The following is a 24666-nucleotide window of genomic DNA, read 5'->3' as shown; positions in this document are numbered from 1 at the left end:
GCGGTCCTTTCACGCAGGAAAGCAGCTATGTAGCGATGCGTACGGAAGCCCCACGTTAAGGGTGCTCAGAGACTGAAGGATGGAGGTGTGATAGACATTATCAAAGGCTTTGGTAAGAGCCACTATCACTCTGGTAAGGTAAGGGAAGTCGGGGTTGAGCACTTCCTCCTTTTGCTGGAGCATGACGTCCTGAGTCGAGAGCCCTGCGCTGCTCGAAAGCCGAACATTGGGGGGGGGGGGGGGGGGGGTTATAGGGATTCTTTTTCCGTGTAACGGTTTAGGCGATTCAGGACCACATGCTGCATAAGATGCCCCGCGCACGATGTCGGGGAAATGGGCCGCATGCTTGTCAGCCCAAGAGGTTTATTTGGTGAGCGTCACTTTGGCCGATTTACATTCGTGGGTAGGGTGCCGCTCGCCTAATGCTGGTTTTTAAACTTGGCGACGGATGCTATTGATCCTGCATCCAAATTGCGGAATGCCTTAGTGGTGATGCCTTCCGGGCTCCGGGCAGAGGTGGTGCGTAGCTGCTGCAGAGCAGCCCACACCTCTGCCTCCGTTATGGGGGCATCTGATACCCCTGTCACACGGGTACCGCAAATGCCTTTAAGAATCAGGTCCTTATATCCAAAGGGGTAAGGTGGGCAGCTACACGGCACAAATGTTGCGCCTTTGCCGCTAAGGGCCTTGGAGGCGAAGGCGCTCGTCAGAGACTTTTGGAGCCCAAAGGCGCGGCCTTAGAGAACCTGCGATCGCAGTGCCATCCAAAGTCAAAAGTAAAAGCAATAAAAAAAATAGATGCAGCCAACAATGTTTGAAAATATTTTTTTTAAATACTAAAATTTGTCTGGCTTTGCTTTTGGTGCGGGTGTTTATATTTTATGCATTGATTTCAAAACAGTGAAAGTGTTGCAGCAACACGAGTGCCCCTGGTGGCCAAGGCAATACACAATACCTGCTGCTGATGATGAGAGTAGCTCTTGCAGTACTTTTAAGGAAGCTATAAGAATAAAAAAAATTGAGCTCAACGAATGAACAGAATACCCCACTTTAATTTTAAAACATTCACTTCAGCCGCCTCGAGCACAGCAGAGGGTGCTAAGCCTGAATGACTGTTTCACCATTGGGCTACACCATGTAGCTGCGTCGCTGCTCCTTTAAGCTTTCGCTGCTTTGGTGAAAAAAAGGTGCCTTTGCTGGAAAGGCCATCGAGGAATGCCGTGTGACAGGGGTGTTAGACTGGATTTGGAGTTACAGTGCATGATGGTAGGGACTGTTATTACTATGCCGCAAAAAGCTTATCTTTACTTCGAAAGCCATATTCTTAAAGATTAGTGGCCGGCTTCCCTGAAACACCTAGTATAACGACTGCAGAGGCACCATAATCCTACGTAAAGACACCAATAAAATTCCAATAAGAAAGGGTGTCAGGGAGGGAGACACGATCTCTCCAATGTTATTCACCGCTTGTGTACAGGAGGTATTCAGGGACCTGGATTGGGGATAATAGTTAATGGAGAATACCTCGGTTATCTGCGATTCGCTGATGACACTGCGTTGCTGAGTCACTCAGAGGATGAATTGCAAAGTATGATTAATGACCTCGACAGGCAAAGCAGAACGGTGGGTCTAAAAATTGATATCAGAAAACTAAAGTAATATTGAACAGTCTTGGAATGGAATAGTTTACGGTTGACAGCAAGGCGCTCTAACCCCCGTATTCACAAACGCATCTTATACTTAAGTGTTAAAGGAATAGTCTACCTGGGGAAGGTAGTGGCCGCAGATCCCGATCACGAGAGTGAAACAACTGGAATAAGAATGTGGTGGAGCACATTTGGCAGGTACTCTCGGATCATGAATGGCAGTTTACCGGTATTCAAGAGAAAAGCATATAACAGCTGTATCTTACCGGTACCGGTACCGGCAGAAACGTGGAGGCTAACGAAAAGGGTTCAGATTTAATATAGGACGACACAGTGACCTGTGGAAAGGAAGATAATTGGTGTCACAAAGGACAGGAAGAGGACAGAGTGGATCAGGGAACAAACGCAGGCTAATGACATCCTAGTTGAAATAAAGAAGAAATGGTCTTGGACAGGGCGTGTAAGGCCCGTTTCACATGCATGCGATTTCGCCTGCGACACTGCGAATTCGGTCGGTCTGCGACTGGGGAGGGTCGTCGGTCTAGTCGCAGACGGCTTGCGATCGAGTTCCACCCGGTTGGTATTCAGTCGCAGCGTCGGTGTTTTCGCTCTGCGACTGACCATTGGGGAGCGCCGAGACGGCGTGCGACGTGCGGTCGCGTGGGAGCTGTTGCCGCGGCGGAAGCAAAACTGTTTATTCTAATCAAAACGTACGGAATAATGCCTTGCATCTAAAAATACGCTGGTCATAAAATCATTAACACATTCTGCGTGATGTTTCTGTCGCGTTTAATAATGGGTTGCCTATGCAAACGTCAAGGAACCTTGCCGGTTCTTCCGACCGAATTCGTTGTGTCGGTGTCGCATGTGAAAGCAGTGACCGAAAATCGCACTGCGGCCTCACCGACTACACCGGATATTTCCGGTCCAGTCGCAGCATGTGAAACGGGCCTAACACGAAGCCAAGATAACTGATGGCCGTTAGGGATAACGGACTGGATTCCAGGAGAAGGCAAGCGTAGCAGGGGGCGGCAGAAGGTTTGGTGGGCGAGCGAGATTAAGCCTTTAGTCTCAGCCTTCTCTTAGACAAATGTCTAAGAAAAAATAAAGAAAAGGAAGAAAGAAAAGAAAAAGTTTGCGGGGATAAGATGGCTGGGGATAAAGTGGCCGCGACTGGCACATGAGGTCGATTGGAGAGTTATGGGAAGGCCTTTGTTCTGCAATGGGCGTAGTCGGGCTGATGATGATGATGATGATAATGATGAAAAGTACTAGTTACACAGGAAGATTGCCTGCGGTGTGTTTCATCCTGCACACAAAGCCAGGTATTTTTTCCCACTTGGCTTACGTGTACATTAGGTCGGCGTGCCGTTTAGTTATTTGATTTTAAAAAGAGAAGAGCCCCCCCCCCCTCATTTGAACTTGCACGTGTCGCATGAATGAGCGTCAAGTCTTCTTACCAGCATCGCAAGATCCTTTAGCCAAGTCCACAATCGTCGAAATGAGCGAGTCTGTCGTCTTCTGGACAAACTGCAGATTGACGTCCGTCAGCGCCGTGGCGTCATCACATACGTTGTGGTAGCATTCACGCATCGTGCCACGGAATGGCCCTGGGTTTGAGAACGAGTTGCAGCAGAAAAATTTATTTTGAGTACCGGAAAGACACAGTGTATTGTCTCACTTATTGGTGGACACCGTCGCCGCGCCGAAAGGGAAGGGATGAAAGGGGTGGAAGAATTAAACAGGCTCTGAAGGGGCTTTAATAAAGTCGTGGTATGCCTGGAATGTTAAAGCATGCCACTTCACGAATATTGTCCACGAAGAATTTTTTAATGCGCTTTGTAGAAGCAGAGTTATCTGTGGTCAAAATTTAAAATTTCAGCGTCTTCGCGCCTTTCCCTGTCCTCTCGTCACATTTTGCACGCTGGAAGGTGGGCGCTCCTCCGCCGGCCCCTCCTCCGGGGGAGAGCTTCCTGACCCGCCGCAGCTGCGCGGCTTATTGGCCGCGGCCGTGGTAGCTGCCTGACATCTGAAAGAATCTAACCAATAGCCATCTCTCAACATGTATACGTAGATGCGAGCGACGGAGGAGGGTGCGACCATGAAAAAGTCGCCGGGAAGGGCTCGCCAACTTTCGCGTGCGATTGTGGGTTCTCTGCTGCGAGTAGAGGCGTATTACTTGGCTCAGGTGTTCATGACAACACAATGCAGTGATTGAGCAAGTTGATGTCCTCTCCTCGGAAGGTGTTTCAGAGCACCTTTAGGGAATAAAGATACAGACGCCATGGTGGAGGGCTCCGGAGTAATTTCGGCCATATGGGGTTCTTTATCATGCACTGACATCATCAGACGGCACACGGGCACATTTTGCGTTTCGCCTCCACCCAAACGCGGCCACCGTGGCGATTAGCAGCTGAACTGAGCACCAGCTTCCGTACATGCGAAGTAAATTTGCTGAGTACGGACCCACAAACCGTGTGATAGTTCAACGTAGTCAGTAGAGTACTATTGTGCCAGAAAAAAAACTTAAATGCACGTCTGTATGAATATACTACTATTTGCGTATTTACTTTGCTGTTTTTTGCTGTTGCCGGTGAAAAATCAACTGCATAATTCACTTCGTGCATGACCGGTGCACTCTCTGGGACATGCTTGTATTCTGTCGGCGTCCTGAGATTCTAGCAGAGCAGCGAGGGTGAGCAAAAAGGCCACCTCCTGCTGCCTGTATATCCAGAGCTCTACTAGCACAGTGTACACCAAAAAGCCACAAAACACGTACATGCCGACCTCTGTATCTTGCGAAGGAGCCAGCGTGCCCTTGATGGAGACTACACCTGGCGCGAACAGTATCTTCAGATTCAGGATAATCTTGACAATCGCTTCCATACAAGTGCGTGAGCACAGCTGTAGATATCGAGCATTGAAAGCGAAAGCCCCTTGTATCACGATTTAAAAGCAAGGTGTTTGCGAACTTTATTGCTGACCTATACCGTCAGGTAGAGTATAATTGGTCAAAAAATTACGGAGGGCACTTAAGGCTTAACTGCTTTCGTGCTTTGAAGGCGAAATCGAAATTTTTTATTTATATTTTTCCTTCCTTTCTAGTGGCACACCTGCACATTAGCATGCAGTCGCAAGGCAACGCATACACTAGATTTCAGCTTTATTCACCAAGAAGCAACGCGGTTTTCTTAGTGATAAAATTCCGGTTCAACGATCAGTGCGGCAAGGGTGTCCATTGTCGCCGTTGCTTTTCGGTATATACATCGAATCCTTATGAAGGATTGTTCTCGCAAATAATTCAATTTGTGGGCTTGTGTTGCAGTCATGTGAAGTATGAGTGTTAGCATATGCCGATGATATAGCCTTATTTTGTGTAGACAAGGAAATCATTAGTCAGGCAGTAAATAATCTCAAGAAATTTTGAAGGGTGAGTGGAAGTTCTGTCATTTGGCAAAAAATGTGCAGGGTTGTGGCATACGGACTGGGAAAGAAAACCTCGGATATGTGAGAATGTCGGTTGGTGATCAACTCCAACAAAGTACCTCGGAGTCCCACAAGAAAACTACAGGGACATTGGCCCATATTGGAGACAGCAGGCAGATGAACTAAGCAGCAAAGCAGAAAAATTGGAGAGGACACTTAAGCTCTGTCTTAAGGGTATTCACCATGTTACTAGCGCATAAAAACAGACACGGTCAAGAGAGCGAACAAGACGCACGCTAGTGGGTTAGGCTTTCCATTCTGAGCAGTTTCACACCTTTGAAAGCGTTTTTAATTTTTTCAATTGTTTCAAACAATTGATCAATTGCACACTCTAAATTTTCTTAATTAGCATCATCAAGCACTGGCTCTTCATTCTGAGCATTTTGACACCTTTGAACCCCCCTTTTCCGATTTTTCATTTTCACTTCTTTAATTAATCAATTACACTGATTTCATTAATTCGACACCGCTAATCACAGCCAATCAATCATCAATCACTAGAACCACAAATTACTATGATACGACTTTTTTTTTACGCAGCCCCCAATTATAGGTCGCCACGATTCGAATCCCTGCCCCTAGCTAGGCTCCAACATAACTAAGTTTATGCTGCACGAAACTCTGAATCGTATGACACCATCCGGAACGTTCTGCGGCAAACGGTTAGTATGATGCGATTTTTTTTTACGCAACCCCCGATTATTTCCGACACGCGGTGCCGACTGCGCCGACGACTTTTCGACCGACCGAACGAACTGTATACGCTGTCGCGTAAAAATGGGGGAAAAACTAGTGTCAGTGTTTGCTCGCGCAACTGCATGTAATTTTTTTTTCGGAAAATTGTGCTATGCGCTACAGGTTTTGCAGTCTTCGAGGATGAATATAGAAAAGCTACACATAATCCTCGCCGTGCTTATCTGGGGTTCATCTCACGAGAAAACAAGTTGGACGAATTTTTCTGCCGCATGCGCTTTGGTGGCCTTTTTTTGCCGCACTTGTTCTTGCGTCAAGTTGTAAACCGGCTAATCTTTTTGCGAGATGAGGAGGATCCCTTTCCATGCACTTTTTGTTAGGTTCGCTTGGCAAGAGCTTTACATATATATTCGTCATATCAAGTGTTTGCCACATCACTGCTGGAACGTATGGTTATTTCCATGAAATTGTCCAAGCAACCCGTTTTTATGTACGCGATTCTCAATGGAATATTACCAAAAAAAAACAGCTTTACAGAGATCTTGTCGAACTATAGCCTTGCCTGTTCCTGTGTATCGGTCATTGTATACTTTTGGAACAGGGCAAAATGTATTGAAGCGTGTAAAACGAATGCCTGTGCAGCCTGTTGTGAAAACTTTTTTCTTTAAACTTCATATAGGGGTTCTCCCTGTAAAGCCATAGATGACGGAAATTTTTGTACCATGGGGTGTCAATTGTCTTTGTCAGTTAATTGTCAGAAAGCCGGACACTATCGAACATGTATTTGTATAGATTGTTGGTATACGGTTGTCTTTTGGGATGCTTTACAGAAAAATTTGATGAAATATTTCCCTTTAGATCCCCATGGAATTCGGTTTTGGCAGTCGAGGATGATGATGTGCCGTATGATATGCTAATGCTATTGGGCTTACATAGCATGTGGAACGCCGAATGGCTGTTCGACATGCTGATGTTCATGTCAGGGATATTCGTCAGTATTCTGGTGACTATGTTCGTGAAATCGTAGAGGTTTTGAAAACTCAGCCATGTGTACCTGAGTGAGCAAGTGCCCTGCAAAAATTGACAAACTTGAATCATTTATAGTGAGACCAGTTGTCTGTAAACCGGATCACCTTTCCGATTCGTCCATTTTGTAGTTTGTTTTGTGAAATAAAGGTAGTAACGAGAAAAGGTTTTGTGGCCTATAGTTTGCGTGATCGCCTCGCAATCTGGAGGTCCTTGGTTCAATCCCCCGCACCTTCGGAAGTAATTTTTTTCTTTGCAGATGACGTCATTGGGGTTTTCTGGGCCACTTTTCCTGGACGCCGGCAACGGCGCCGGGTGTCGTTGCTGATGGGCATATAAGGCGTTCGCCTTAACATTAGAAGAAGAAAAAAAAACAGCGTGGATGCTATAGTAACATCCACCCGAATTTTACTTCTCTATAGTACAAACGGGCTAGTGTTGTGAATGCAATGCTACACGGGCACGCTCCTCACCGGTGTCCGTAAGCAGGATGGCGCTGAGGCTGTCCTTGTAAACGGGGTGACTGTGGTACCAGAACATCACGTGGTCGCTCCGCAGGAAGTTGAGGTGCTTGGCCAGGTTGGCGGCCAGCGGCTGCGGCCCCAGCGGGATGGCCAGGCTGTGTAGGCCGAAATGCGGCCCGCTCTGCTGGTGCCAGGCGCGGCTGAATGATCGCGCCAGCCGTTCGTCCATACGCCAACGCGACATGCTGGCCAGGAAGTTGCCGCGAAAGCCATCCGCAACGATCGCCTGCGCCACCAGGGGGCTGGCCTGCGAAAGCACGTGGTCATTATACAGTGCTGCAGTGCCGGCGCAAAGATGTCCAGTGGACAAATTTTTTTTTTGCTATGCGTATGCATACATTGTACTCTGGTTAGCAGCGCCACAAGCACGAAGCAGTTAACCTAAGCATCCTATGGCACTGAATAAAACTACCCATTACATCCGAGGTAAGTGGTGCCAACCAGGAACGGTGTCAGGAAATTTGTAGTGGGGTGGCACAGAAAAGGGGGACGGGGGGCGGGGGGTTGATTAAATTTTCGTCAGGCATGGCGCGTTTGTGGCTTTGGTGTGGCCGTATATCATTGTGGTGTCGCCTAGTAAATTTCAGGGTGGCGGCCGCCACCCCTCGCTTCCCCTTGGCGCCGTCTCCGATGCCAGCGAAGACGGTAGTAGTTTTTGAGCGAACACGCTGCCGCCATCCCTTTATAAAAATGGTCTATAGAAGTCTATAGACTTCTTATAGACTCTTTTATCTTCCTATAGATATTTATTTTAGTCTATTCGTAGGCTACAGGCTGTCTATAGACAAAAGTCTAGTAAAAGTGTATGGCCATAAATCTATAGACTGTCTATAGAATTTGTATTGCCTAAAAACTGTTTTCTAGGGTTTGTCTATATAGAGTCTATAGACTTTATAGACAGATGTTTTTGGACAGTCTATAGACTGTATAAAGAAATTTTTGTAAGGGTCTAAGGAAATGGAGGTGGCACGTTTTACGTTGGCACTTCGCTGATCCAATGCGCCTTGATACGCACGCTATGGCACAGGCATTCGCAAAGCAGTTTGCTGCTACACTCGTTATACTCGAAGTTGCGTGCCGCCTTCTGGCCCCCTAGTATTCTCCGTGCCGCCAAATTCCTCAGGATATTCGTTTCATCATTCCCGCTGTTATGCAGCAATACGTGACATTGTCGCATCTTTCAATAGGAATGAATCCATTCCTATGACCCTTCTTGTCACCAAAGTTTAAACTTTGGAGGCAATGGCCTAACTATGACTAATAATCACGATTTTACGCTGCTGTTGATATATAGCGCCTTACAACTTGCCAAAAAGTGGCAGCAACAGTTTTATCGACGTTAGTGAGGCTGGGTACTATAGTGGATGGGGCGGACATGATGAATGCGCTGTTATGTCGCCACTGTTTCCGCTGCAGGCGGATCCAGTGTCTGTCTGCCTTGGGGATTGCAAGTATTTGAAGGGGCACACTGATTTAGGGATGCGAACTTGCTTTACTCATGTGCCAGGGACAGAGCCTGTGCTTTCAACCGCTGCTCTGTCAAGAGGACGCTGGCGCGAAACTGCTGCTGTGATGTGGTTTGTAAGATCATGCGGCGCTGCTCTGCCATGGTGACAGCAGACACGGCTGCGACTGGGCAGTCTAATGACGTGGCTGTGACGCTTTGTTTACTTATTTGTTGTTGCCAATGCCAAGGGACACTAACTGTTTCCTGCACTCTAAGAAAAAAGGGTGTGAGAAAGGGGTAAAAAGGACTTTTACCCCCTTTAGAGGACTCTAGGAATAACTTTGCACCCGTTAAAAGCACGCTACTGATCACTTACCCCCTTTTAGAAAACTTACACCCTACTTACGCTCTCTACCAGTGTTGATAACTGCGCGTCCTTTCTTGCCCCCAAAACAGCGGGGTGATTATACTTTGCTCGCATGCCGCGATGGGGCGCTCGTGAAGAATTTTGTGTGAAGTGCCTCGATGCGCATGCCGACTTCATAGAGGGGCGGGAAAGAATTTATATAATGATTGGTTTTTACTTGTGTGGCAAATACATCAAGTAAAAAGATTAAGCTTAGCAGTCTACGCTCAAAACGGAATTCAAATGCTTACATCTTTTTTCCATCAAGACTGTTTCTAGTACGACTAAAAACATTCCATGCTTTAATTTGACATGATGCGGCGATCAGCTCCAACGCTCACGTTCTATGCGCATTTAATCTGTGTCCGTTTCAAGCAGTGCATATTTCCTCCTCGCGCTCAGCTGCACGTAATGGCAACATCGGCGGGCCCTGATGTAGTGTCATGATTAAACTTGCACCATATGCTCACGCTCGTCTGTAGGACATTCGTGCTTCACATAATACTTCATTTTATGTTACGAGTGATAACGCAAATGCAATTTGCCCTTGACAGCCTTGCCGTTAACAGGGCTGGGGGTGAGCCCAAGGTAATATTTTACAAATGAGCAGAAAGAAATAGGGAAATGCTGAGTGCCGCATACGCAGATGAACCTACTGATTTGTGGGAAGGAGTCTTGGGTCATCTGACGCTTTCTCCTCCTCCCTGGCAATTGATTTTTTTGTTTATTTCTCAATTAAATTTGAAAATGACTTCTGAATGCTCTACGCCAAGAGAAAAACAGAAAGCAGAAAACGTGCTTGTCATAAATAAATATGGTGTAATCAATAAAAGAGTGCTCAAACTTTGTTATAGCTCACATTTCTCATGGCACACTCGCAAATTCCTGTAGCAAGGGCTGGGCAGGAAAGGGAAGAAAGAAGGCGCCTTTGGCCACGTGTCACTGCAGCAATTAGTCCAAAAAGATTTTTGTCGCGAGTCCGCTTCTCCAGATTTTTAATCCGCTTTGTGCTGCTTCATTCTTTCGGCGAAGTTCCTGGTCTCGCCGTTGTACGACGCCGAGCGCTATTGTGCTCCTGCGCAGAAAGCTCTGACTTGAATCATCATTCAGACGCGGGGCAATGTTAACACTCCCTAGGAATACTTGTCCCAACAGGGTCTACGTTCAGTGACCCGGCGGATGACAAACCGAAGGCGGGATAGAGCAGCGGACGCGCAGCTCGGAAGCCACGCTTACCCCTCACCATGCTGTCCTTGCTGTCTATGAACAGCGCTGACTTCCTGCTCACAGGAGTACACTCAAGGGTTTGAAGTTATCCTGCATTAGAAGCTTTTCGACTGATTTGCTAATGCGAGCGCAAGTGAGTGTGAATCCTAGACACACGTGTGAACACTGCAAGAGCGTTGTGAAACTTATTTTTTATTAAGTATGCTTTTTGACTGAGAAAATTTCACTACGTTCAGGTCAGCGCACAAATCTGTGTCTCACGTCTTGTGGACCATGTCTACATGCACATTTTATCGATTATATATGTGTGTGTGTGTGTGCCTAAGGCTTCGTAAATATGAGTAAACTAGTGCCTGTAATTTTAGTATACATTGACTTGATTTGCTCTCCTGTGACAACTACAATCTGACATTTGCTTGATTTTGATATCTGGCACATTGTCTTGGCCGTTATTTAATAATAACGCTTGGAAGATCTTTCAAAGTATGAATGGTTCATGGTTTATGAGGGTTTAGCATCCCGAAGCGACTCAGGCTGTGAAGGATGCCGTAGTGAAGTGCTCCGGAAATTTCGACCACCTGGGGATCTTAAACGTCCACTGACAGCGCACAGTACATGGGCCTCTGGAACTTCGCATCCACACAAATTCGACCGCCGCGGCCGGGATCGAACCCGCGTCTTTCGGGTCAACAGCTGAGCGCCATAACGACTGAGCCACCGCGGCAGCTTCAAAGTATAGAAGATATGACGATACGTACCAGAGTTGTACGTAACGCATTACATGTAATTGATTACTTGTAATCAGCTGCACTTTCTTGCAATTTTGTGATTAATTTATTACATTTTTTTTCAAACGGCAAAGTTCCAGGCAATTCAATTACTTTTTCTGTAGTTGATTAAATAAAGGTAACCAGTTCCTTCTTTCCAAAAAAAAAAAAGCTGGTGGAACCAAAGGTACAGCTCTCCTGACGGCAAGCAGTTTTCTTTGTGACCGAGCGACAACAGACCGGTTGCGGAGAAGCATCGCGCGTTCACCCCCCCCCCCCCCCCCCACCCCGTTTTTTTTCAGATGGCGCCGCAGCTCACCTCTCATTACACTCAAAATCGACGCAAGGTGCTCTAAAAGTGATCAGTGCAGCCGCTGATCGCTTCGCGAGTAAACGTAGGAATGTTTTTGACCGCAGCTTCGAAAAACAATTGCCCTTGGAAATTAACAGCGTAGAACAAATCATTGCAAACTAAACATTTTGACAGATTTGCCTGTCTGGTTGGGTTTGAAGACTTGTAGTAAACTGCACTTCTCCAAACAAAAATTTTAATTTTTGGTTGGAACATTCCGAGGACTCCGACCATAGAATAAACTTCGAAGGAACCCACATCCTGGGAACCGAAACAAATTACCACAAAAGGCTCCTTCTGGAATCCTGGCACATTCAAACCACCCCAAACAACATCAACCGCACAAAAGGAAACCTGCCCCCAGTATATGCCCTGGGACTTCGCTCTTCAACTCAACAAAAAAAAAAACGTCGCCATTGACCGCCTCCCCACAGTGCGACAACGTGACTAACAGCCTTAACGCCCTCTCTCCTTCCACCATGTCTTTCGCACCACCGCTGTCATTCCTTTGACCCCCTCCTCCCCTCCATACTTAAAAGACACTAGCTACAGCCCTTAGTCACCCCTGATGAAGGAGCCGAGTAAGCCTGCAAAGGTTGGGTTAAAATTAAAAATTTTGGTTGGAGATGTGCAGTTTATTAAAAGAACAAATCATCAAGCAAGCTGCTGCAGTTCGCTGCAGTCTGAGTAAATTTGTGTCATGGAACTATAAATGTTTGGAGGAAAGTAACGGAAGAGTAACAGCCTAGTTTTCTGTAATTGTTACGTTACTTTCCTGAGACTGTAATTCACCCCGGTATTCATATACATTTCTGATGGAGTCATTTCAATTGTAGTCGGTTACTTATTTTCCGTAAGGTGTTGAAGAATGATATATAACGGAGCTTTGTCAACTTTTAGTTTTCTTTCTAGCAACAGTAGTAGCAATTTGTCATACATGTAAGAATTAGCAGGAACAGAATCCGAAAACAGGCTTTTTCCGCACAAGTGCGTGCACTTGGTATTTTTCTAACTTATACGCAATATTTCAAATAACTTCTATTAAAGCACGCTTGCACCACCTTCATAGTGGCTGCCATTTCAGAGGCGAGAAGCGCAGAGCTTATGTACATTCGGCATATTTCCTACCGCACACTTTTTTCAGTATTCAGCTGTCAAGAAAACAGGCGACTTTTTATGCCGACAGTTAACCAAGGAATTTTTTTTTACATATGCGCAGAAGCAAGCACCCGGCCGGGAAGGGCCACCGCATGTGCTCAACAGGCGTACCTAAAACCGGTAGTATGTCTCCGGTATGCTAAATCCCTCCACCAAGAAAGCACACGCGGGGGACACGCGGAATCCAGAACGAAAAGAGGAAAAGAAAAAATCTGCCCACAAAAGGAGGAAAGGGTGAGGGGCGGGAAAGAAAGGGTGCAGAGGACGGGTGGGTTCGCTCATTCGCCCTTCCGCGAATACAGCGCTACCGGTCGTGTCACTGCCTAGTACTGGAAGCTGCTGCAGGGCGCAGTTTGCACTTTGCGTCTCTGGACAGTGCCTGTCTGGCTATCTGTACCTGTGGTGTGCAGTCACCGAGCGAATAACGCGTCTCAATAGCCTGCCAGCAGGCTAACTTTGCGATGACGCCATATCAGTCCTGGTAAGTACGGTCGAATGTTTATCTGCTTGTATTTTGTAGAGGGCGGGTGGTGGTGGGGAAATACGCTCATGTTCACTTTTAGTAAAAGAACTCAATTTCGCCCTCGCCAGTTCATGGATCTTAGAATAGATATTAATTGTCATGTTACAAATTGTGCAATGCACCGTTGAATCTCCAGTAATACGTTTTAGATACGAAGCAATTAGCTGTTTTCGACACAGTCGCTTTTCTTGAACTCTTGGCGGCGGGTGTACGTTGCAAAATGCATGCAACCTCAAGCATGAGTGCAGCTAATGTGGTCTTTGAGCTTCAGAGGGTGAGTCCTACTTTCTTTCAGAACCTTGATGATTGCTCTGAGTGGTTGAAGTTTAGAAATTGATTAAACTGGAGTACAAACCTTTTATTATGATGAGGCAAAAAGCCATATTTCGTCTTTTTTCCAGACGCAGCTGAGTGGCGCGGTCAGGATTTTCTCTTCTTTTTAATGCAGAAAAAGGGCCTGTTTTTTCCCCCGAACTCGAGCATTAGCTCCCTGCTGCTATGGCCCTGCTTAACCTTCACCCACAAACATTTTTCTATCGCTATTTCAAGTCACTTTATCCTCACGAGAGTTGACAACTTGCAAAATAGACCATTTGAAGAAATGTGTAAGTCAGCTTCTCCGCAAGGCTTGTTTTCCAACCAAAAGGTCTCGTTCTAGGACGACACTCTCGCATTTTTTCGTGGAAACGAAAAGAGTGAAGTTCCCTCTTCTTAGTAAATTCAGGAATGTCGCCAGTTTACTTCAAAGTGGCCTGGAGAGAGCCATCAAGAGTACAATTGTACTCATGCAGTCAACCTTCGGTAGCACTGCAGTAGAGGTTAGGCAGGGAATAGAAGGCAATGGGCCTTTCTTCCTGTGCGCCGGAAGTAGTGTACTACCTCACGCTTAACTTTCTAAAACTTTTCTACTGAACAACACCGTCGCGCTAACTTCCTTCCCTTCCCCCCTCCCCCGCGCACTCCTAGCCAGAACAAGGAACAACCCACTCCCCACAGCTCTGTGACGAATGACGGTATCCCTCCTTTTTCTGCCTACACTCTGCTGCAGGCAGTGGGCAGCCATCCGGAGTTTTCATTCGCTCGAAGAATGTGAGTGTCCTCTGGGTTCGAGACATTTACCACCGTCTTCGTTATCACTCCCTGTTCTTGCCACGAAAGGGGAGATGGGTTAGTCGGTCCCGAAATAGATTAAGGGGAATCCAACCTTTTTCTGAAAATGCGAGACTGCTGTCTGTAAATGAGTACTTTTGGTCGGAAGACATCCTTTTGAAGAAGCTGACTTATATAATATTGCAAGTTGTTGCAGAAAGAAACGCACTATCTCAGTGCACATACGCTTTTGTTGCGCGCAGGCGCCAAAAATTCAGCCACAATTTTGCTAGCTAGCGCCAAAAGCATAACTAGGACAACAGCTGAACGAGAGCTCACTTCAAGTCATTTTTGTTTGTAAAAAAAGTTCCATGGTCATACACTGACTCTAACTAGATGGTAGCACCACTGCATGCACGATCGCAACGGGGTGAGTGAAGACGCCCTGCTTATCATTTTACAAGCGTCAAATATACTGCGTTACGGTTTCTTATGTCTTGCATATTTCAGCTGCAAAATCGGGACCCTTTGAATCAACGCCGAAAGAACGCTGTAATTAAAAAAAACTAGGCCATTTACGGAAGTCGGAGCTGCGCTCTATACTTCCACTGCATGTGAGATATGTGTACTGCACACCAAATGTAGGAGCCTTCTAGTTTGGTCTAGCTGGTGGGGCATGCATGTTCTTCAATCAGTATCATGATTTGGTATCCAGAGCTCGTGTTGTTTATTCTTTTACTTATTTCTTGGCCTGTACAGCATGCTCGCTTGGAAAACACCACACATACGCCTTCGCGCTTCAGACCAAATTGTCGCAGAATAAATTTTGATCTTATAATTACAACTTATGCGTTAATTGTGTGTACTGCCCGTCATGTTTCAAGGATTTCTTTTTGTCACACAGGTTCGCTTGGAGAATGGATGCCATCATGACGTTGACAGAAGACTGCTGAGTTATGTTGCCATTTTAAATTCAGTAAGAAATAAACCCTGTCGTGCTAACTGGTGTACAATCACTGGAGTCCGATACTGCACTCTGAAGTGCAGCACGGCACGCCACAATCTTATCACACTAACACGAACATAACCAGGAATGTGGAAGAGAAAAACATCTGTGAACTTGATTGCAGTGAGGTGCTTATCATGCCTTTTCAGCAAGCAGCTTTGTTCTGTAGGTGTATTGTAATGCTGCGTTTGGTTTCGATGTGTGTAATACATTAAAGTAGATGCACCATTACCGACACCTACAAAGTGAAGTGGTTTTCTTTACAGGCCCAAAAACGATCTTACTTACTTTAATAACAATGGATGCCTAGTATCACAGCGAACGTGTCTGTGCCTTACATTCGAGAAGTTGTAACAATACACTGTAATATGGGATACATTCCTCTGGACGGTAACGTTACCCGTCCAAAAGAGACGTAAGGATGCACCTAAAAGAGCAAAACATACACACTTTCAGAGCAATGTTATGCCCACTGACGTGGTGCAAAGTTGCACCATAGAAGCGTTGTAAAAAACTCATTAGGTAACTATAGCCCCTGCGAGGGTAAGCTTACGCTTACGTTACCCTTCCTAACATGGCGTAAAGGTGCACCTAATAGAGGAACCCATATGCTCTTGCAGAGCAATTTTACGCCCATTGATAAGGTGCAAAGTTGCTCTGTAGGAGGGTTGTAGTAAGCTCATTAGACAGGATTAACTGTAGCCCTTGCAAGTATAAGTTTGCACCCTGGGATTGAGCATAAGCTTATTCCGAGTGGGCGTTAACATGCACCAGAAAGTGAAGCATATGTTTACACTTTCATGGCCTAAGCGTTAGTCTTTCTGAGGAGGGGTAAAGTTATTCATGAAGGGGTTATACTTACACTTGGCCAGACGGAATAACATTACCCCGATAACAGCCTAAACATTACACTGTGCGCACTTAGTCCCCCGACGAAGGTGTAACGTTACGCCAAAAGGGGGTCGCCACAGCGTCAGTGGATTTACCCCCTCAAAGGACTAAGACCACTCCTTTTTTTCTTAGAGTGTGGCTGTGGATAATGGTGGAATTTCCGGTCACAGGAGGTCTCTTGAAAGTTTGAAACGTGCGTTTTTGTGAAAAGAATCAGCGCCGAGTGAGCAGCCAAGTTGGTCCGTTGTCTCCGAGTGCATTGCTCGTTGCAATAAGTGCAGCGAACCGAAGTTAATTGGCTTGTGGCTTATGCGGTTTAACGTCCCAGAGTCCCAGGCTATGAGGGACTTCGTAGTGGAGGGCTGCGGATAATTTCGACCGCTTGGAGGCCTTTAAAGTGCATTGACATCACACAGTGCACGAGACTCTAGCATTTCGCCTCCATCGAAATGCGACCGCCGCGGCCGGGGTCGAACCTGCGCCTTTCGGGTCAGCAGCCGAGCGGCAGTGGCCCTGCACCACAACCACTATAACCCACCGCTGCGGCCAGTGCCGCAGTTCGGTAAGTTCAGCAAGAACTGGATATATACCGAGTTATCATGTTTAATCTTTACAGATCTTTATTTTAAAAACCGTAGGTGACATGTCCGTGCACTCAGTCCTTGTGGATTGCACAGCAAGGTGGATATTATATAGGTGATAGAGCTCTATAATTAGACGATTAGCATAAAATTAGCTAATTTTTGTTTTGTTTTTGGGGCACAAGATTTTATTGGAGAATATCAGGCGGTCAACATGGCAGGCGAGGCCAGTTTTTAAATTTTCGAAATTGCCGTTGTGGTTCTAAATATCGAGCTCCAAAAATACGCCTTTGAAAGCTCGTTGAGTTGACTTTCCCATCTTGCATATTTATGGAAGTGCGTAACTCGCATTTCTGATGCAGCAAATACCGACGCAGTTTGTGTATTTCATTATATATAAACAAGTAAACGTTATTTCGGCGGCAATACCACGCGCAGCGATACCATTTAATAAATGGACTGGAAAAGGAGGGAAAGCCAACTCAACGAATTTTCGAAATCGTGTTTTTGACGATCAATAGTTCGAACCCCAAGCCGATTCAAAAAGCTTAAAAACTTGTTTCGCCTTCGATTGTGACGACCTTCAATTTCGCGTTTCATCTTGCGCCCTAAAACCAAAGATGAAAAAATTAAATGTTAGTTCATTTTAATTACTTCGGCATATATTAATTATTATTATATATTATTATTAACTCTGTCATGTACACAATATCCGCCTTGAGGTGCAATCCACATGCACAGGTGGCATCACCGTATAACTCACGGTTTTTAAAATAAAATCCTGGAGAGATTAAGCTCCAACAGCTTTGTAGCCGTAGCCGGGTAAGTATGAGGTCTGAAAAGTTCGATAGATCAGCACTCAGAGAAAGCTACTTCACTTTTTATGACCCAGTAGAAAGTGTTCATATCCAAACCGAGAGTAGATATCGTGTAAAAGTAGTGGCTAAACAACGGTAACTGAACACCTGTAACACGAAATGTGAAACTCCAAGCTTTTTTGAAGCAGACACTCTCAAATGGTACTCGATCTTGAATACTATCCCAGGGAGGTACTCTTGGTAGGCTTGCCAGAAGGCAAGGTTTTGCACCGAGCGGTAAATCCGACCTCCGAGCTGCAAAGGTTCGGGCATAGTGCACCGGCTGCATAGTAGCCGCCGTGAATACTCCCTCTAATAATTTATCTCCAAATTCCTCCCGAGCACTGTCTCGTGCGGACGCTGTTGTCGAGCGCAGCATTCAGACGAGGAGCAAGTGCATGAGCACTTGCTTGCAGCGCCAGAATCGGTCGTTTCTGTCAATCACCTGTGATAGCTCCGTCCACGGCACCTATACCGTATGGCTCGGACCACATGTATCTCCTCACTCTACACAGCGAGAACCCAACCCCGCGTCGCCACATGATTGTGTATTTTCTTCATCTACCGAGTTCGTCATCTAGAGTTCGTCTCCGAACTCTATCTCTATACTCCGAGATCCGGCAACATCACCTGAAGGGAACGGCTGCGCAACGCACCTGCACGAATGATCGAAGATGTTCGTCCACGTGCACACTACATCAATCCTAGGGCTTTTCCCTCGCTTTGTCGCGTTAGACTACGCATTTAACGATTATACGAAAAGGGAATTAAGCCTGAGCGTGGGGCATGGTTTTGGGCTTATTCGATTTGCTTCCTTGCAACCACAGCATTTCTGACGTTGGTTTTTTTTTTTCAGAACAAATTTTTATTCATTTATATTAACTACAGTAAACTCTTGATGATGCAAATTTTCCGGGAGCCTGGAAAATACCTATAATCTAAAATTCGCATGGCCAAAAACACGAAAACTTGAGCACCAAACGATAAAGGAAGAGTGACCTTGCTTAATCCTGTTACTTACTAATTAACAAATTAGTGATAAGAAGTCAAAGATTTTCAACTGCATCTTTCGACCTTCAATTTCATCTGCAAGGCTGTTTCGAACTGCTAATGACATCGGTCCCACTGCCACGGGTTCCCAGCGCGTCGCTCAACGTCGGGGCACGCAGCGTTCCGAGGGAAAAATAGGACTGCGCTAATATGGTAAGGACAAGAGGCAAAGAAACGATTACGACACCATGGGGCGCAGTGTCATAATCATACAGTCTTAATTCTTCTTGGAATGAACCAACTAGCCCGCAAGCACGCTCTACTGACGCGTTCCGACCGTCGCACATTTCACCTTTTCAGTCGTCTTGGTTAGATTCCTTTACTGCTTTCACTTCAAGCACAAAGTTGTCCTACTTTCGAGGGACTCTCTGGACACTTCGCGCTTGCGGAAGTAAGAGTAGTATGAAATGGTGGGCGTGGATACGCAATTTCAGGACAAGATCGGCGTGCAGGTGTTGCACCGCTTCCAGCTCTGAACCACACCAACTGCCGGCCGGTTCGTGCCCGAGGTAGCGCCTTCCCATCCCGAAGCGCAACACATTGCACGTATAGAGAACAACCGCGATCGTATTATCGGAATTCATTTAAAGTGCACTGGAATGAAAAAGAGGCAGCAGTTTACTGATGCCAAAAATATGACGGCACAGTCTTTTTGTCACGCAAAGTCGAGTAAGCCAACTCACGTGCTGAAAATCCTCAGGAATGTCTTGAGAGTACAACGTGTCGTTGTAATGCAGTATCGTGTCCAAAATAATGGCGCCTTGAAATTTGGACCCGTCTCGAAGCAGCTCGCTCGTGATGAGGAAGTCGTTGACGAAGTAGTAACTGCCGACGCAGCCCTGCGTATACCGAAAACTGCATGCTGAGCCGGTTATGCGTTGAGCATCCGCGCTGTTAGCAACAGTACGCGACATTGGTGAAATGTTTCTTAGATTTTATCTTGTGCATATATCTGAGAGGATATTAGCAAAACTTCTTTGCTTGGATGCATTTAGTAGCTTTATTCATTTACTCTGACAAAAAAAAAATTACAGGCATACCTAATTCTATTAAATGTCGGCAATGCGATAGCATTAGCAGCTATTGATGCCTTTACCAGTAGTGACGCCACTTCTGCCCTAGTGACGTCACTTTTCTCCAAACATTGAGACTGCCGCCGTCCGATGATGCCACTTCCGTATACAGCCAATAGGATGATTTCATGACCGACGACGCATTTTAAAATGGTGTCTTTTACGCTGCATTCGTTAAAAAAGACCTTGCTTGTTAAGACGTCGCACTGGAGCACACTGGAAAATAAGAAGAAAGAAAGCTAAAAGGAAACCCGGATGGCCGAATGGTGCGAGCCGCATGCGTCACAGTGACAACTAAAATTTGCAGCTAATACTGTGGTGTAAATGGTTTTTTTTGTGACATTTTGCTGGTGAAAGACAGGAATTTTTTACATTGCACTGGTGATAAAGTAATAATTTTTTTCCCACATCATCGACGGCATACTGCGGATGAATAATCATCCGATGGCGATGCATGCTAAGGGCTGGCACTCACTATTTCTTCCATGTCCAGAGCGACAAAGATGACTGTGTAATCGAGGTCGCATCGGTGCGCTGTCAGCACCCGTGCCGCTTCGAGCAAGGCGGCAATGCCGGACCCGTTGTCGTTGACACCTGCGGCTCGTCAGTGTTTCGGTGACATCAGGAGAGATGCACGTTTAGCCAGAAATAAATCACTGTCAAACATTTTAAACTGGGAGCTTCGAGTGCATGCGTAAGATATGTCTTTGCTCTCGATGAGCGCCCGGCATCACCATAAAAGAACGTGAACGATAATCAACAAAATGAGAAGTCGAATTTATATTACGCAAGCTTTCATGGTACTTTTCTTTTAGTTTTAGCTTTCCTCAAGTACAAGCGGTCTATTGCTACACAATCTTCTCGCCTGTCGCGTGTGTGCCCACAATAAAACGAAAAAAAAAGCCGACTTTCCGAAGGCTGTACAACCTGATAGAAAAAAAAAAAAATACGCGCCACCGAGACATTGCTTACATAGTTTCACTTGGTCCACGTAGCTACAATAAAAGGTGAAACACACGTTCTTAAGTGCAGAGAGTCTCTGGAGAGTAAGAAAATAAACGCAATTTATTTTGCCTAACCAAAACTCTGTCCCCCTCAGAGCATTATCCCAATCTGGAATTTAGTTGCATCGTAAGTTGCACAGTTCCATTACACAGAACGATGCTTATTGCACAGAGCAGTGCCTTACGGGAACTCAGAATATCTGTAAAAAGGAAAGGCAGAACGATCAGTGAAAAGTTCGCCGATAATTTTCAAGTTGAGAACTACGGCAGCATCAGTCGCACCTTTAGTTTTCTTAAATGTGTCGTAGTGTGCTCCCAAAACGATGAGGTGGTCGTCAGGCGTTCTTCTGTGCTTCCCAGAGAGGACGCCTATGATGTTTACGCCCGATGTTGGCTGGCTGTGGTCCATCTGCGATGTGCCGAAAAAAATTTATTTCGACCATGTCGCGCAGTAATTACGCATTGCGTGTGTGCACAGAACGCCCCCGTAATAGTTAAATGGACAAGTAAAAGTTTGTCAGGGCAGCAACACATACAATGACATCCTGGAAGCGCTAAGGACTTAGGCGGTGCGGTGACGAAAGGGCATATTCGTAGTACACTTTCTGGTGCATTTTCATTGTCTTAAATTTCGGGTGGTATAATGACGTCTTCTCCCTTTTCTTTTGCCAAATGCGCATTAATTAAAACAAAAACGCAAGCGTAATGCGCTGTGAATAAATCTAAAATGCACCTCGTTTATTTCCCTTCCTTTTCGGCCGCGACCGCCCCCGCCGAGCCAGCCGTAACAGTTGAAAATGCACTTTCACAAGAAATTGGCTGGCCTGGAAACACTAAGTCCGAAAATTTGGGGAGATTTCAACAAATCGAGCAGGCATATAGTTACCAACTCCCTGTAAAGCTCTCCGCTGAAGTTTTGGTACCGGGTCTCCAGTCCATAGTCTAGGAACTCATTGAATATTCGAAACCTGGCCCTTTCCTTCAGGCTGGGTTCGAGATCGTTCCTCATGTCGCTCAAGAAGCCTTCCAAGTGATCCCTGAGGACATCGGCGCTTGATTTTAAGGTCTCAGTCTCCGAGTCTCGCTCTGGGTCTGTGGTCGAACGCTCATCAGCTGGTTCGGCTTCGTCAGCCCCTCGCAGCCTACCGTAGGGATAGCCGTCGAAGAAAGGCTTCTGGTCGGCGGCCTCGGGACTATTCTGTGACTCAGCGGGATGCAGCGAGGCAAAGTACTCCTCGTCGGTCAGGACCACGGTGGTCCTGAAGGATTGCGATGGCCTGCGTCCAGAGCGGCCTTCCGGCAGCCTCCACTGGCGAGATCGCGGCCACGCCGGGTCCGGAGAATGCACGATGGGGCTGGCGACAGACCTCTTGGGCATCTTCAGGAGGTGTGTAAGGCCGGTGGGCACCGCACATCCGTAGATGCTCCCTGCAGGCGAAGAAGGAAGGAAGGTTGTTGTTGTTGACCTCACACAATGGCACATACCCACAAGGGGGATTAGCCATAACCAGGCGGTGACTATTTAAATGACCAGTTGCATGTGGCAAGCATGGGATGACCTACCAAAATTTGGATCGCACAGTTTTCGTAGCCGAGGTGGTTGCAGGAGGTTAGGGGGGTCATAAGTGGTTGTAAAAACCGAAATACAGAAGCTGATAATGGGATGGGCAGGACGAAAGCTCATGAAGGTACACGTTTTGATTCTAGTAGATAATTTTGAACGGCAGAGCAAACATTCCCATTGGTATGGCCAAGCATAGAAGCGCCAAGAGACAGAACAACTGCAGAAGACAGGCGCAAACTGAGATTCTGTATTGGAACTTCTAATAGTCGCCTCCTAATCGATGAGTAGCGACGGCAAAAAAGAAGAAAGTGCTCTATTGTTTCCGGCTCCGCACAATACGGACACAATGGGGAGATCGCCAGACCAGGCCTGTATAGGTAAAAATTTAGTTGCGGCACTCGGCAACGAAGCCTCGTGAAGGAAACTTCAAGATTGCGCGATCGCCAGACTGAGCTTCTCCATGGGAACAGTAGGTGCTAGAAGTCGTCCAAGGAAGTAAGCGCTGATGCGCCCAATTCGTTCATTACAGTGTACCGTCGAAAGCGTGCCGCCGTGATGTAAGCAGTTGTTGGAAGCGGGTCAACAATCGGTCCACTCAGGGCTGCCTTCGCTAAAGCATCAGCTGATTCATTTAATAGAAGACCCCTGTGCCCAGGAACCCAAAGAAATCGAATTGATGTGATGTGTGGAGGGATCAGGAATTTTAGAATCCGAAAGAGCGGCGATTCAGTGGACACCGAGAGGGAAGTGCATAAAGATAATGAGTCCGTAATTATTATTACTGCTGATAAAGAAATTGGTACCTTGCGCAGAGCGAGAACCACTGCTAGAAACTCAGTCAGATAGATAGGAGTGAAATCTTGGAGACGGAGAGAAAAAGACCAGTCAAGGGACTGGGAGTAAATACCTACACTTGCCTTTTCTGCACACACCGAGCCATCAGTCGCAATTGCATTATGTGAGCTGAAGTTCGACAAATAATCCTGCAACATACCATTTAACCATGAGAAAGGCAGTAATTTTGCATTACGTGGATAAATGTCATCGTAGATGATAGACACATTTGCAGGGATGGACCGCACCGGAACAATTTCAGGTATTCGCACGTTGAGTGGGCCCAGCAAAGATTCAACGAAACAGATTTGGGGAGTTTGAAGGCGAGACCATCCGACACCCAAGAACTCCGCTCGCTGCCCTAGGAAGATCAACTCGGATGCATGCTGGTCCGAGTCGCAAAACTTTAAAAACGTTTGTACTGTCAAAAGGCGAAACCTTGCCGTAAGAGACGGCACCCGCGCTTCCAGATACAAAACATTGTTTGCCACGTATTTAGGGAGACCCAAACACAGGCGCAGAGCTTCTCGCTCTAAGAGCAGAAGTAGGCGCAGTTTGTATGCAGCTGCCCCAGAAAACAAAACGCAACCGAATTCCAAGATTGGCCGGATATACATTTTGTAAATCAGCAGCAGAGCATGTCTGCGCATACCGCAGCGAGGGCTACTCATCCTTCGCAGAAGGCCTACCGCCCGAATCCCTTTCGCAGCAACCTGATCAATATGTGACCGCCAAGAGAGAGAGGAGTCATAAGTTACCCCGAGATACTTTAGTGAACATACCTGAGGAATGACATGATGACGATAAGACAATGAAATGTGTACCTGTTGAGTAACCGGAAAAGGTAACAAAGCGCACTTGTTTACATTAAGACTTAAGTGTAATTCAGATAACCATCGGTCAAGGGAATTTAAATATGACTGTAAAACCATATACACAGAATGTAAATCACTCGCAGTAGCAAAGAAAGCTATATCGTCTGCATACACGTACGTAGTCACGTCAGGGGAAGTCGGAATCGAACTGAGTAAGAGGTTGAATAGAACAGGAGAGAGACCTGCACCTTGAGGCACACCTCTAGATTGATGAAATTTCCTTGTAGAAACTCCGCGTTGACAACAATAAAATTCTCTGTCAGCCAGGAAAGCTGACACCCAGTCCACAAGAATGGAAGGAAGCTCAGGCGAAGAAGAGATAAAAGAGGAGAAACGCTTCCTCTTTTTTCGCGTCATGGGATGAAGGTAGACAACAATGTGACTTTCTTGTGCAAAAGAAAAGTACGTGACCGTTTTAGGGCATTTCTTCCGCAGTCACACTAACCTTCTGCGGAGGGTACGATAAGTGCCTGCAAAATAATCACAGTTTTGCTCTGAGATCGAAACTTGCCGTGCCTTTTTCACAGCAGCTGCGCACAGTTTGGTTCCGCGATGCCTGTTGTATGAGACTTAATTTCTCGTTGCAT

The 24666-nt window shown here is 46.2% G+C and overlaps 1 protein-coding gene across 1 annotated transcript in view; it reads right to left on the bottom strand.

The window, feature by feature from the left end:
• LOC144111498 (uncharacterized) overlaps positions 1–24666 on the bottom strand; it is a 40098-nt gene that overhangs the window by 3299 nt on the left and 12133 nt on the right. Inside the window, exons 2-8 of the mRNA XM_077644853.1 lie at positions 21693–22234; positions 21089–21215; positions 20278–20396; positions 19413–19568; positions 7325–7622; positions 3107–3256; positions 483–580 (exon numbers count right to left, since the gene is read on the bottom strand). Of these exons, the coding sequence (XP_077500979.1) occupies positions 483–580; positions 3107–3256; positions 7325–7622; positions 19413–19568; positions 20278–20396; positions 21089–21215; positions 21693–22234 (1490 nt within the window). The remainder of the gene's footprint in view (positions 1–482; positions 581–3106; positions 3257–7324; positions 7623–19412; positions 19569–20277; positions 20397–21088; positions 21216–21692; positions 22235–24666) is intronic.

Source organism: Amblyomma americanum, chromosome 1 (assembly GCF_052857255.1).
Source record: "Amblyomma americanum isolate KBUSLIRL-KWMA chromosome 1, ASM5285725v1, whole genome shotgun sequence".
Taxonomy (NCBI): domain Eukaryota; kingdom Metazoa; phylum Arthropoda; class Arachnida; order Ixodida; family Ixodidae; genus Amblyomma; species Amblyomma americanum.
The sequence above is the reverse complement of the archived record's forward strand: the minus strand, read 5'-3'. Positions and strand labels throughout refer to the sequence as shown.